This window comes from Chlamydotis macqueenii, chromosome 1, assembly GCF_036417535.1.
Source record: "Chlamydotis macqueenii isolate bChlMac1 chromosome 1, bChlMac1.mat, whole genome shotgun sequence".
Classification (NCBI taxonomy): Eukaryota; Metazoa; Chordata; class Aves; order Otidiformes; family Otididae; genus Chlamydotis; species Chlamydotis macqueenii.
The window spans coordinates 113,161,471-113,176,235 of NC_141556.1; the positions used below are offsets into that span (position 1 = coordinate 113,161,471).

Genomic DNA, 14,765 nt, shown 5'->3' on the forward strand with positions numbered 1-14,765 from the left:
AACTACTAAGAAGAATGGGAGTTAGTCTTTTTTGGTTGGTTGGTTGGTTTTTTGAGGTGATTCACAACTAATTCTGTCCAAAGGTAGATAGCTTCTCCTCCCGCTTCCCCATTTATGGACTACTTCTCTTAGGAAAAAAAAAATATGGCAACAGGAGAGCCAAACCAGATGTGAGTGTGTATATGATGTGACTGTGGCAAAACTCTAGGTATTGTTTGAGTACCTCATAGTAGGTAGTTACATAGCTGAAAAGCCTGCATCAGCTTCTAGGCATGTTGCTTATGGTTTATCCTGAGGTGGTCACATGTCTGAAGGGTGCTAATACCAAACAGATGTCTGGTTTCCTATTCTCTTTCAGAGATTTCGGTAAGAGAACTGGCTTCATTATCGCTTTATTCTTGGGACATTGAACTTCCTAAACTTACAGTATCCTCTGAAATCCTTTGTTAAGCTTTGCTGTAGACCACCTGCTATTTAGAACTTGGCAGAACAAATACCGCAAGACTGCTTTTTTCTATTGTACTTATAACTTTGTTTTGATTCTGTTCTCTTGTAATTTCCTCCAAGCACACTGTTTCCTTTGATTTGGTTTGACTAATGCACTTTTTCTTAATGATTCTTCCAGCTAGTAGTATCAGTTTACAGCTGTGTGAGTGACTATCAAATGGAAAGTGTGTGGTTTTGGGGTTTATTTCTAAATAAATGAAGTTACTGACATGCAAGGGTTTGTTTTTTTGGGTTTTTTTTTGTTTTTTTTTTCCAGTCTGTATGAAAGTGTTTGAACAAGAAGTTTACTGGTACAGTAATATGTCATCTTTTCACTATTGCTCTTTATATGGTGAGTTAAAAGCCAAGTCTTACATCTTGGATTTTGAATAATTGGTGGAGGCACTTCTAAAATTAGATTTTAAGGAAGAGATGTTCTAGCTTTAAAGAGCTCCCCTGTCATTCTGCTTGATCAAAATATATAATGGTTTTAATTGGCCAGCTATCTCTGTACCACCTGAAGTTACTGTTCAGATTCTACTGCTTCTTGAAGAGGGTCATGTATATGTGTATATGCGCGAGGAGGAAGGCTGTGTGTATGTTGAACTTTTCTTTTTTTCTGATGTATTTTGTACTTACTGTATTGCCTAATAGGATCTGTATGCATTCTGTAAATCCTTTGATGTAAGGGGAAATATGGAGACTTTGTGCAATTGCAAGCTCCCAATACAAAGTATGCAAAGTAATTTTGTGGTAAATTCCATAGTGAGAAGTAAGTACCATGATCCTGCCCCAGAAGTCTCAAAACATATTTTCTTTTTGCAGCTTCTGTCTTATAAATACCTAGACTGTGACAGTGAGCTGTGTGACATCTGTATTAAAGAGGAGGAGGGAAATTTCCAAGTCTATGAAACAGTGAATTAAATACAGTGGTGAATTGCATGTGTTTGAGCTGTTTTGTGTCCAGACAAAGAAGGTTGATGTGCCAATAATTTATAAATGGTTTTACATACACACTGGAGTCCTAGAAATACTTTCTACCTAAGTGTTAGCTGCTGTCAGAGCCTCAGAACAAAATTCTCCTCCCCATCGTGAACACATGAAGGAAGATGTTGTTTTAGTAAACATGATTTACTATTTATTGGCATATAGGATTTGGGGGTGGGGGGGAGAGTAACGTTCTAGAAACAACATAGTCTGAATATGTGTCAAAAGCTAATGTTCTTTCCATAAATCTCAGTAGGGCTTAATAGGTTAAAAGGAAAATGACTTAATGAATTCCAGCTTTATCCTAGACCAAGCTTGGACAAAAACAGGGAGATGGGCTCTGTGTGGACATGCAGGAGTAATGGTTACTTTGGAAGGTGCTGGAGAAGCAGTTCCCTCCTCTGGTTTCAGCAGGGCAGGGGGGTCATTATGAGGTTTTTATTTCTTTTTTTTTAAAGTCCAGCAGGAAAGTTTCCTTTCTTGATGGTGTGGAAAAAATTTCCCAGTGCTATTTGTAATGCAAATATTTTTTGCTATTTCGGTGTTTTAAGGGTATGTAAATGGCATTGCTGGAATTGTCATCTTCACTTATTTATTTTCATATTATAAACTTCTGCTGTAGCTATTTTTGGCTAATAGAAAAGTGACGATAAATTTAAACTATATCAAGGACAGGATAATTGCACACAAATTTGGATCTTTTGGTAATGTGCACATACGAAAATTTACATTTGGAGGGGGGGAAAGGGATGGTGGTAGATCTAGATATCAGCAAGTCTGAAGAGTAATACAGGGGTATGGGGTGCTGGTGCCCAGGGGCTGGCAGGGGGCTGCTGGGCGGCCCCTGTGCAGAGAGGCCGGGGCTGCCCCATAATGGACACAGCCGGTTCCAGCCGGCTCCAACAGCCCCAGTGCAGGGCACAGTTGAGCCCCGCAGTCACGATGGCTGCACCTTGGGGAAACCCTGGGTATGGACGGGCAAAATGCTGTCCAGCACTGAGGGGAAAAGTGTAAGAAACAGCTCTGCGAGCACCAAGGGGAGAGGGACAGAAGCCCGCCGAGAGACCAGGCTGGAGCAGCTATCCATGCTGCAACCTGTGGAGGATCTCATGCCAGAGCGAATGGATGTGCTTTGAAGGAAGCTGAAGTGTGTGGAGGATCCATGTTGGAGCAGGCTCCTTACAATAACTGTAGCCCATGGAGAGAAGCCCATGCTAGAGCAGGGGAAAAGTGCACAGAGGAAGAAGCAGCAGAGATGAGCTGTTAGAGACTGACCACACCTCTAATTCCCCACAACGCCTGCACTCACTCTATTTTTTTAATTGGCAATAAACTTAATTAATTTTCCCTAAGTTGAGGCTATTTTGCCTGTGGTGGTAATTGTGTTTGTCCCTGTCTTTGTCTTGACCCATGAACTTTTTAATTTTATTTTTTCCCCTGCCGTGTTGTGGAGGGGAAGTGAGAGAGCGGCTGGGTGGGCATCTGGCAGCTGGCCAAGGTCAACTGTTGTGTTTTAGCCCCAGCTGGCAACTAAATACCACACAGCCGCTTGCTCACTCCTCCCTCCAAATGGGATAGGGAGGAGAACTGGGGGAAAAAGAAAAGCGAAACTCATAGTGTGGGATAAAAACAGCTTAACAGGACAGCAAAGGAAGAGAAAACAAGGAAAAACCAGTAACAATAATAGGATGTACTAAGCATATGATTCACAGTACAACTTGCTTACTGACCAGAACTTGATGCTTAGCCCGTTCCTAAGCAGCGATCCCAATGCCATCCCTGCTTTATATATAGAGCATGATGTCATATGGTATTGAATATCCCTTTGGCCAGTTTGGGTCACCTGTTCTGGCTGCGTCCCCTCTCAGCTTCTTGTGAAAATTAACTCTGTCCCAGCTGGAACCAGGACATCAACTCACTACAACAGTGTACAGTTAATGAGTAACTGTGCTTTCGCTACAGTGCTGGGGACTCAAATACCTGTTCTGACTGCTCTGTGACTCACAAAGGCAATGGTTATAGATGCTAATAGAACTGTGATCTGTATTTTAAAGAATGCTGGAGGGAAAGGGCTGAAGGAACAGTCTGGATGGAGAACTTCCTCTTTAATGCCGGACTTGAACAATAAGGAATGATCTTTAATTGAGAAGAAAAACATGATCAAGAAAATCAGATCAAGACTGGATATCTATCTGCTAGGTTGTGTGCAACTCTTCCCCCATTAGGCAGAGTAAAGGAAAATTAGTTCTTTGAGGATAAACAAAGGAGGTCTGTGTGCGTGAAAGAGCTTAATAGCAAGATTAAGCTAAAATGAACAAAGCAAGACTAGTTTCTCTCAATCAGAAGGACATTATACTTTTAAACAAGCCATATTTTTAAATATTGTTGATGGGAAGAGGGGCTCAGTTCTTGTTCATACCCTCTGTAGCAGTTGTTCAGCTGGCTGATGCGGATGAAGGAAGTGGACTGCATTAGGAGTGTTCATGCTGTCTTGAAAACTGGTCCTAAACCCAAGCGAACTTGAGATGCTTTTGGGGAAGAAAAAAAAAAAAGCTAATGTAAACTTGTGTAAAGAACTGTATTTAGTTGTTCTTAAGCACTTGATAGACTTGTAGCCTGCCATGGAGTAATTGGAGTAACTGTGACCAACTCTTGGGCCTTGCAGGAACACTGCTGAATCATGAGGGAACATGCTGGAATCCTTTCCTGGGAGGAGAGTGGCTCTTAAGAGAGGATGTATAGTGAAGTGCAGTGACGGAGAAGGTAGCTGGGTCAGGGTTTTTGTAGGGTTAGTGGTTATTTCACTTATTGTCTCTGGAATTTCAGTATTCCCGATGCCAGAGATATCCAAGAATATATAGCTTATTTTTTTTTTTTACTCTCTTTGGTATAAAACTATAGAAATGTTGACTAATGTTTTCCTTCTCATTTCAACAAGAATTTGAAGTAACTGCCAATTACTGCACACCTTTTTTTTTTTTTTTTTTTTTTGCTTCACCCTGTAGAAACTGTACGTGGTATTCTTCAGTAAACATGCCTGTCTTGTGATAGCAATACAGTGGAAAATACACTTATGGATTAATATAAGTCTCTCCAGTTAGAAACAGGCTGAAACCTTACCATAGTATGAAACAACACCTACTGTTTATATAGAACTTCTCACGTGTAAATATTATCATGCTCTTGTAAAAGAGAAATATTACTATTTTTTATGGGTGCCAGGGCATGGAGAGGAAAAGACTAATTGTTCAAGGCCACCCACACAACCAGCCCTGGTCTAGCTCTTAGTGCTGTGCTCTCTTTAGCAGACAGTATCTAATCTGTCCAGTGTAAGGAGATCTTGAAAATATTGCTTGTAGCTGCTGAAGCACATATGAAATGACAAGTATTTATTGCTGAATTATCTTTTTTCTTTTTTCTGTTCCTTTGCAGATCGTAAAGTATCTGGAATTTCCATTGAAACGGATAACAAAAACGTAAAAGCAGAGGAGTTTAAGGGTACAGTATGGGCATTACTGTGATTATTTTTTTAATGTATACACAACACACAGCAAGCTGTGCATGCAGAAGCTCTGCAGCTGTTAAGACTGTGGTCTTCTTTCCTGAGTGATTCTGCTCCTACTATCTCAATTGATTCTGTGTAATCTTGGTCTTGTCCCCATTTTATCTTACTTGATGTGGAATTGGACTAGACATTCCCCAGAGGTCTTTTTCAACCTGTGATTCTATGACTTGTTTGTCAGTCCTGGTAGCTCACTCTGTAACTTCTGCCTGGTTTCCTTCCACTTAAAATGCTGGGAACCAATACAAAGGAGAAGCATTAATTATCTTACAAGACAGAGAAATTAGGGACTAGAGGGAGAACAACTGTACATCAGCTAATTGACAGTAACTGTAACTTAATGGCTATATTAATTGTCAGTAACTATAACAGTTATGTACACATGTATATGTCACCTGTAACATGTCCAGTGACTTCAAATAATGTGCTAGAGAAGTTAAGAAGGCAGAGGAAAACCTCTGGCTGGGTAGATGAGAAAGGGATCCTAGTAGCGTGTATATGAGGTATGTGGGTTGTTTTTTGTTGTGGTTTTTTTTTTTTTTTTTTTTCTTTGCGTTTGGTTGGAATGGAGAGAGATAGAAATTTGGGAATTGAAAGAACTGTTTGAGTTTTAGGCTTTATTCATCTGTTTGAGGTAATAATAAAATATTTTGGTGGTCTCTGAAGCTGTCAACTGGGCTCCTATCAAGTATTCTTGTCACTTTTGAGGGAGAAAAATTAATACATTTAGAGATTAAGACAGGAAAGAGGAGAGAGAAGCTCTTCTGGTAAACATAGAAGGGTTTGGGTTGGAAGAGACCCTTAAAGGTCATCTAGTCCAATCTCCCTGCATGAAGCAGGAACATCTTCAACTAGATCAGGTTGTTTAGAGCCCCATCCAACCTGGCCTTGAATATTTCCAGGGATGGAGCATCCACCACCTTTCTGGGCAACCTGTTCCAGTGTTCTACCACCTGCACTGTAAAAAAAATTTCTTCCTTGTGTCTAACCTAATCTACCCTCTTTTAGCTAAAACCATTACCCTGAGTCCCATTGCAACAGGCTCTGCTAAAAAGTTTCTCCCCATTTTTCTTATAAGCTCCCTTTAATTATTGAAAAGCCACAATAAGGTCTCTGTGGAGCCTTCTCTTCTCCAGATTGAACAGCCCAAATTCTCTCAGCCTCTCCTCATAGGAGAGATGCTCCAGCCCTCATCTTCATGGCCCTCCTCTGGACTCACTCCAACTGGTCCATATCCTTCTTATGTTGGGGGCTCCAGAGCTGGATGCAGTACTCCAGATGGGGTCTCACAAGAGCAGGGTGGGGGGCAGAATCACCTCTTTTGGCCTGCTGGCCATGCTTCTTTTTATGTAGCCCACAATGTGGTTGGCTTTCTGGGCTGCAAGTGTGCATTGCTGGCTCATGTCCAACACCCCCAAGTCCTGCTCCTCAGGGCTGCTTGCAGTCCATTCTCTGCCCATTCTGTACTTGTGCTTGGGATTGCCATGACCCAGGTGCGGGACCTTGCACTTGGCCTGGTTGAACTTCATGAGGTTTGCATAGGCCGACCTCTCCAGCCTGTCAAGGTCCCTCTGGATGGCATCCCTTCCCTCCAGTGTGTCAACTGCTCCACACAGCTTGGTGTCCTCAGTGTACTTCTGAGGCTGCACTCTATCCCACTGTCCATGTCACTGACAAAGATGTTAAACAGGGTAAGTCCCAGTACTGACCCCTGAGGAACGCCACTCGTCACTGGTCTCCACTTGGATGTCAAGCCGTTGACCACAACTTTTTTGAGTGTGGTCGGACAGCCAATTCCTTATCTACAAGTGGCCCATCCATCAAATCCATCTCTTTCCAGTTTAGAGACAAGAATATCGTAATATTAAAGCTTGATTATCTTCTGTCTTTTTATATGGCATATGGCTTGCATTTTGTTCTTTTGTTATTTGTGTGACAGAGTGATAGCAGTTTAACATAGCTCAGATGCCATGCTGAGTTATTTTTGTGTAGCAGCACTAAGGGAACGGCAGGGGCTGATAGATGTATCTATTCAACTTAATGCAGCTGATCTGAAGTGCATTCTTCTTTTCCCCTCTAACTCCTGTTACTGTAGAGGAGGTTGGTTGGTCACTGGAACAGGCTCCCTAGGGAAGTGATCACGGCACCAAGCCTGTCAGTGTTCAAGATGCGTCTGGACGATGCTCTTAGTCATATGGTTTAGTTTTAGGTAGTCCTGCAAGGAGCAGGGAGTTGGACTTGGTGATCCTTATGGGTCCCTTCCAACTTGAGATATTCTATCATTCTATAATCAAATGATAGCCTCTAGACCAGATGTAAATCCAAATTAAACATTGTCCTGACATCTCCAAGATCCCAGAGGGTTCTTCCAGGCCTGCCAGAGCCTGTGCTAACACAGTGTCCTGTGGGCCTACCTTAATGCAAGTCAAGTAGACTTGTTCTGGAAAATACCTCCTGCTGCTTCCATGAGGGGAGCTATAATTAAGGAGGGTTTCATTGTGTTATCTCTGTTCTGCATTTACTCTCTTTCTTCCATTCCATTCTCTTTCTCTGAATAAGATTAGTGAGAGGGCATTAATACTAGCTTTTTCTGAAATGAAAAAACATGGCATGCAAGAGAGGGGCAGTTCAATAAAGACAGAGGTGACTTGTTCAGCTGAGAACACTTCACCTGAGCTGTCTCTGTGTCAACTAATATAGACCAACTCCTGACAGCAGCCAGCTGTTGCAAGGTCAGTAGCAAAAGCAAGCTGAGCTTGAATTATATTTTTTTCTTTGTTAGAAGGATATAAAAAAAAAAAAATGGAAAGGAAACTTTAGCAAATCTTAAGATTCAGGAAGCCTCCACCCATCCACTCAACCTGAAGTCAGGAACCTCAGACTTCCTGAGTGCACAGCATGTTTTTCGAGGTGACCAGTGCATGTGTAATGTGCTTCTGGCAAAGAATGCCTTCCTGCCTCAATTTTTCTTTCAAGTCTGGACATATTTTTTCTCTGGAGAGATCACCAAGGCTACCAGCCTGGCCTCTTGAAAGCTTTTTCTTTCTCTACAGAAGAGACTTGGGAAATTGGACTCTAAAAGGTGAGTGGGTAGATCTGTCGGTAGCTCTTAATTGCCCTTCAGCCTTGTTTGCTGAGATTGGAAATGAGGGCGCTGGTTAATGCGGATTGACTGTATGTTTGAGTAGTGGATGTTTGTCTCCTGAAACTAGACAGGCATTACCAAAACTATAAAGGCCTTTGATCCATGATACTCTGATCTATATTGGAAGATGAGCAGTCTAAAGTGGCAAGATCAAGATTGTATTTGTCTCTTTCACAGAGGTTTCTGGGAGACACTAAATTTTACTTGGTTAATAGATTTGGAGCCAGTCAAATGTGTGGATAAATTCTTTCCTCTGGTACTGTCTCCTAAGAATTCTTATTAACACCTTAAGAGTCATTTACTAGAGGGGAAAAAATAAAATTCCAGCATGCTGTTCAACAGAGAATAGAACTACTGAAACAGTGAGTTTGTCCCAGTAACCCACCTATATAGTTTGTCATATCTTCTCTCCCTCTTTTGTGCCCCCATAATAACTACAGACTTGACCATAGACCACAATTACTATCATACAAGCTACATATTAGTGGTGGGAGTTAAAAAGAACAGTTGAGTTCTCAGTACAACATGTTACTTATTAGAAGCGCTAACTTTGGTTTGTTTCCTACCCAGTTATGGCAACTTTAGCAAAACTCAGTAATTCTTGAAAGCTCAGCCTCTGTGTGAAACTTGGTTGGTGATGTCTGCTCTGCATAAGTCAGGGAAACTTGAGTGGACAGACAGAAAGATGAACAATTGTATGAACCTTCTTTTCTTGGGAACCCAAGAAAAATAAGAGGTCACAGCCAAGAAATGTTATGAGCAGCTGCCACCTCCAGCAGCTCCAGAGCCTGGGATTTCCTCCTGCCTGACCACTGGAGCCCAGCCTAAGGTGGCTGGAGACCAGCATCTTTGTTCCCAGCTGGTGGACATAGCTGCTGTTTTCCCGTTTCCAAGTTCAGCTGGTAGCAAGGCAGTGTATATGTCGCAGAGATTTGTGCATGCATACTCACACATACACATACTCATGACACTGACACTGCCAGCTATAGAGACCTCAGGTAAGGTGCTGCCTTCAACGGCACCCACATATAACACTGCCTGCACTCACATAAAACACTAAGTGTAGACAATGAAGCTTCCTTCCTTCTCTCTGGCTGGTAGAGATTGGAGTACTATGGTAAAATGACACACTCTGGATTCACAAGCACACGCACATTCATGAATCCCAGGACTACCAGCATGGTCCCTCTGTCCATTCACTGCCCCTGCCTTGACTCTGGGCTTCCTCCTCACTAGCTCACCGAGCTTGAGGTTTGTTAGCAAATTGCACACACCTCCAGGTACACCAGGTTTGGGGAAGATGAAAACACTCCACACACACCACACTCCGACCTCCAGCAGCCAGCACCACAAGCCCAGGGGTGCCTACATCCCCAGTGTGACCTCAGTTGCTGGCCTTAAATTCACTCAAGCCACATTCCCCCTCTTCCGCAATAGCTGGCACTCCAAGCATACGTGCTTTGAGATTCGCCAAGATCCATGCCCCCTCCATCTGTTGACACACAGATCCAGTTACTGACACCACAGACCTATCAGTCTGTTTGGAGAATGATGGTCTTTGTCATTGTCTCTGTTAGTGCTTGTCTGTCATGTTTGTGTTGCTGTGTTCTTGTTGTAAGTGCCTCTTTACCTATTATCACCTTTGCATTGAAAAGGTCCTTGATTGGGTAACATTAACGAAGCAGATTCTCGCCTCCCACATACGCTTGCAATAACCAGTGTGAAATTGTAATTAAGTATTTATGTTACTTAAGATAATATTTAACCATCTTACTGGTATCTTTTCTGTCTGCTTTAAGCTATAAATGTAAACACTTAAACTGTTGATACTGAATTCAGAAAGTCAATTCACAAAATACTTATTTTTAACAGAGTCCTTTTTTTTTTTTTTTAATTTTTTTTATTGGTGATCTGCTCACTGATGAAAATACTTAAACCTAAAATGAGAGTAGTAATACAGAATTTGTGCCCATCCACCATGGGAATATCTAGTTTCCAGCATCTGGAGTTTGATCCAAAAGCCACTGAAGTATGGGAAAATAACTGGTTTCTGTTTCCCCATTGTGTTTGTGTAAATCTGGAGAAGGTCTGATGGCATCACTTTAAGAAGTAGATCTGGCCCTTGCTAACTGCTCAAATTCTTTTGAAGGGGGACAATGCTAAAGTCTCTAATTTTCCCTTTTGGACTGTTCTTTTCTTTTTTCTTTTTTTTTTTTTTTCTTTTTTTTTTTTTTCCTCCCCTCTAGAGGCTATTCTTAGTTGCAAGCACAAATTTTCCAAAGAGATGAGCTTAAGAATAGAATGGAAGAAAATCCAGTCTCAAGGAGTCTCATTTGTTTACTACAGTGGTGAATTTACAGGTACAGTACTACAAACTTAGACTGATGGTTTAATGTGTCATTCTCTAGCATAGATATTGACTCTTTCTTGGGGAATAACGTAAGGAAAATGATTGAAAGAGAGTGCTCTTGACTCTCCATGCTGAAGAGCTGTCCTTTTGAGGACAAGAATGCTTCCCCAAGGGAAAAAGAAAAAAAAATAGTAAAATCACAATGGTTAGTTACCTTTTTAATGAAGTTAAATATAATAAAACCTAACACTAAGAAACATGGCACTTGCACGTTCCTTGAAGTTTTTAAAAAATGAAATTATGTTCAAATATAACCTCCCAAAAATTACCGCAAGCTCTGCACTTCTATCCTACAAAGAGGCTTCTGAAGCCTCCTGTAGAGCTGGAGGCTTAGATATGAATAATGCAGCAACTTTTATATACATAAAATATAAACTCAGCTGTATATTTTAAATTATTTGTATTCTTTTCAGAAGTGGAATTTACTTATATGTTCTTAAAATTACTTACCTCAGCTTTACATGTTGAAGAAAATATGGGTTTCTGGTACCTTATGCACAATAAATAGAAGTTGAGAAGGAAAATAAAAGCACAGTAATTTTGTTAGTTTGTAGAGTTTGCAAAACGTGCTGGTCTTGTTGCTGGACTTTTTTTTTTTTTTTTTCTGCATACATTCATTTAGAGAGACACTGGAACTCCTGGTTCTGTGTGTGCAAGTAACTTTAATTTCATAACAAGCTGTAGAATAAACAAAACCTCATTGTAAGAAGGTACAATGCTAAATCAATCAAGTTTTTCTTGACAAGTTAAAATGTCAAATACTTTGCTGTGGTCTCATGCAGAATTATTTCTGTAAGGGAATTAAGTTTGTGATTGCCATCCCTGTTGTGGAAAATGATGCCCTTTTTTTTTTTTTTTTTTTTTTTTTGTCACCTGACTACTGTTGTACGTGTTTTCTTGAAAAGTTTGCAGGAAAAAAGTATTCCATCTTCCAGCTATTAAATGTATGACAGATGCAGGTTTTTGAACTGAGTTTATTTGGACTAAATAGACAAGCTGTGAAAGGTGCTTACTGTCTTGGGAGGGGGATAACATAGTGCTCCTTGGTGATAGACAACTAACGCTGAGCAAATGAGCAATAGTTCATAAGTTGTACATGATCTCAGAGCAAATCAATGAGATGTAGATACTTGCTATAAGCAAAGAGCGGAAAGTTGTGTGTCTGTTCTCCTTTTATAGGTGATCTTCGAGGCCGAGCAGAGATGCTGAATACAGGAATCCGTATTAGAAATGTGACTAGAAAGGATTCTGGGACCTACCGCTGCGAAATCAGTGCAAAGAGTGAAGAGGGGCAACGCCTGGGAGAGGCTACTATTACTCTCACAGTATTGGGTACAAAAAAAAAACTTTATTACTTGGGCTTCTGCAAAGAAACTGTGAATGATGGGAAGGGGTTTTGAAGGTAGGGTTGTCCATATAATGTGTGGTTGCTGGGTTTTTAATCTTTGGCCTGGGTTTATAAGTACATGTACATATGCTCATTCTACAGCCTGTTTCATGAGAGAGCTTTGCAAAATAGACACTTGCATTAGAAAGGAACATAACTAGTTTTCTTTTTTTTATTTTCATGAATGTGTAGTTCAGTTCTCAAAACTTAGCAAGCATACTGATTTATGTAATGGTGCAACTTCCACGTCTACTAAAACAGAAGTCATTTAGTGGCTGAGAATATGGTGTTTGGCACTAGAAAGTCCGCATCTGTCAACACTTATCAAATATTCCTAAGCAGCAGTTCATTGCAATATGCTACAGTCTCCTCCTGTTTTTGGAAGGAGAAACTACTGCAGTGTCTGCGCAACATCAGCCAGTGAGCTAGCAATCTGTGGACTTTATTTACAGGAAAGATGGTGTTGGCTTGAGGGGGTGGTGGTTCTCTCTGTTTTTTTTGTTTGTTCTCTTTCCCAGTTGGGGAAAGGAGGGAAAAGTGAATACTGAGCACATTCTTCTTGCATTGTTCTTGGTATTATTCCCAATGGATGAGTGGTAGAGGTTACTAGTTCTCTTCTCCATATGGAGAGAAAATAAAATATTTGCTTTTGTATTTTCTATATTGTTGTTTTTCTATACAAAATAATTACCTTTTGAAATTATAAAGTCTCAAAGTTCTTCATAGAGGATGATAAATTCATGAATTTCTGATTAGCTCCAACAATGAGGTAACACCACTTTTTTCCTTCTTTCTTTCACTCTTTCAACAGATTTCCTCTTTTGAATGTGGCTTCACAATGTAAAGTTGAAATCTTAGAGCCCAAGGAGAGAGTGTATATGCATGTTGCACACAAACCTTTTTGAAAATTAAGGGAGATTAGTTAGTATTTAACTTTATTTTCTTTATTTTTGCTTTTTATTTTAAAAGCAGCCAAGAAAAAACTATGAATACCTGTTAAGGTGTTGGCCATGCTTTTAATGTACCATGCATGCCTTAGTTTTATTCTACATAGCTTCAAGTTACCAAAAAAAAAAAAGTTTCTTTTCTGTTCACATAAGAATAATTGGAAAAGAAATGTTCAGCTTCATGACAGAAGAAATGATCAATTCTCCTGCATCTGTGTGGGGGAATGTTTGTTTTTAATTTAAACTGAAATTTAGTAGCCAATTGTTTTTGGCCCTCAACCTGGGGTTCACACAATGGCTGTGGTGATGGCCAGTCTTGGTAATTCTTTCTTTTCATTAACGAGGTAGTTCCTAAGCACATACACAAGTGGTCACCTCCTCACCAGTGACTGTCAAACTGTTGTTGTGTAGACAATGATAAGACTGCGTAACAATTGCAATTTTGTTGTCCAGTTGCTCCGACTACTCCGGTATGTGAGGTACCCAGCTCCGCAATGACGGGAACGGTAGTGGAACTGAGCTGTAAGGAGACTGAGGGGTCTCCGCCGTCTGAGTACCAGTGGTACAAGAATGGTGTCGCCTTACTGGAGAAGACAGGAATAAGCAGTGCTAGAGCAGTAAATATAACTTACACCATGAATAAAAAGTCTGGCACTCTGGTAAGTGTAATAACCAACTCTATCGTAACCAGCTATCAAGAAGACCAAATTTACTGTTTAGTACAATGATGCACAGGAGTCTTAATCCAAAAATGCACAAGGTCTTTGTCAGAGATCAATGTCATACTGAAATATATGCTAATGAACCTGTAAGGTGGTGTCTGCCTCAGACCAAGGACAAGCCATAAACGTTCAGTGATACAGACAAATTGGGTGAGTTGCAAGGCTGTGGTAATGATAAATGAGCAAAATCTCAAAAATAAATGTCAAATTTCACCTTGTCAGTTAGCTAGCCAGTCCCAGGTGAGAATGATCTCTCAATATGTTGACAGAGTTATATTTGATAGCACCTTAAAATCTCAAATAGCAGCTTCACACACTGCAGTGGGAGTGCAGCTCTAAGAGCAGCTCAAAATCTGTGCAATCCAGTGGCATTTACAAGTTCCAGTCCAGTACTTGTGAAGTCGGTGGGAATGAGTCAGGGCTGTAAGTAACCTTAGTGTGGTTTTTGTTTTAGTTGTTGTTTGTTTTGTGGGTTGTTTGTTTTGTGGGTAGTTCCCCCCCCCCCCCCCCCCCCCCGCCAGAACTGGCCATCCCTTTCTTATCCCCCTCCCATTAGCTGATCCTTTTTAAAAAAATTGATCTGTACTACTTGTGATGTGTTGTCAGCTGAGATTTTTCAGAAGAGTTGTTCTAGGGACACCTTACTCTTGTGCTTGATCAAACCTAGAAACTAAAACATGACTAAGCATTCAGAGGGGCTGTGGATCTTTCAGCACACTGTGTAAATCAGGTGGGCTACTCAAAATTACCAATCACTTCTGAAAATCTGAGTTTTACAGTATGGGATATATTAAAGGAAAAAAGTTAACAAGTCTAATGATTAAAATAATAACAATAAATACAGAGAAACACTGGAACTGATGTGAGGTCAGTCTCTGTCCATCTCTTGCTTCCCCTATTTTCATTTCTACAGCAATATTATTTGATAAGTAGTGCAGTGTTGTGTTAGTGTCATTCCTTGTAAGGGGGAAAAAGCCCACAGACTTCCCATGGGAAATATTATTTTCTACTACATGAAATTTTTTTGTTTGTTTTTTTTTTGGTTTTGGTTGGTTTTGTTGTTTGTTTTTTTTTTGTTTTGTTTGTTTGGTTTTTTTTTTTTTGTGAAATTAACAAAAC

General features: G+C 40.5%; 1 protein-coding gene across 1 annotated transcript in view; it reads left to right on the plus strand.

Moving 5' to 3' along the window:
- Positions 1-14,765, plus strand: part of JAM2 (junctional adhesion molecule 2) — a 37,953-nt gene that overhangs the window by 17,482 nt on the left and 5,706 nt on the right. The window contains exons 2-5 of the mRNA XM_086764130.1: positions 4,906-4,971; positions 10,427-10,540; positions 11,770-11,922; positions 13,378-13,583. Of these exons, the coding sequence (XP_086620256.1) occupies positions 4,906-4,971; positions 10,427-10,540; positions 11,770-11,922; positions 13,378-13,583 (539 nt within the window). The remainder of the gene's footprint in view (positions 1-4,905; positions 4,972-10,426; positions 10,541-11,769; positions 11,923-13,377; positions 13,584-14,765) is intronic.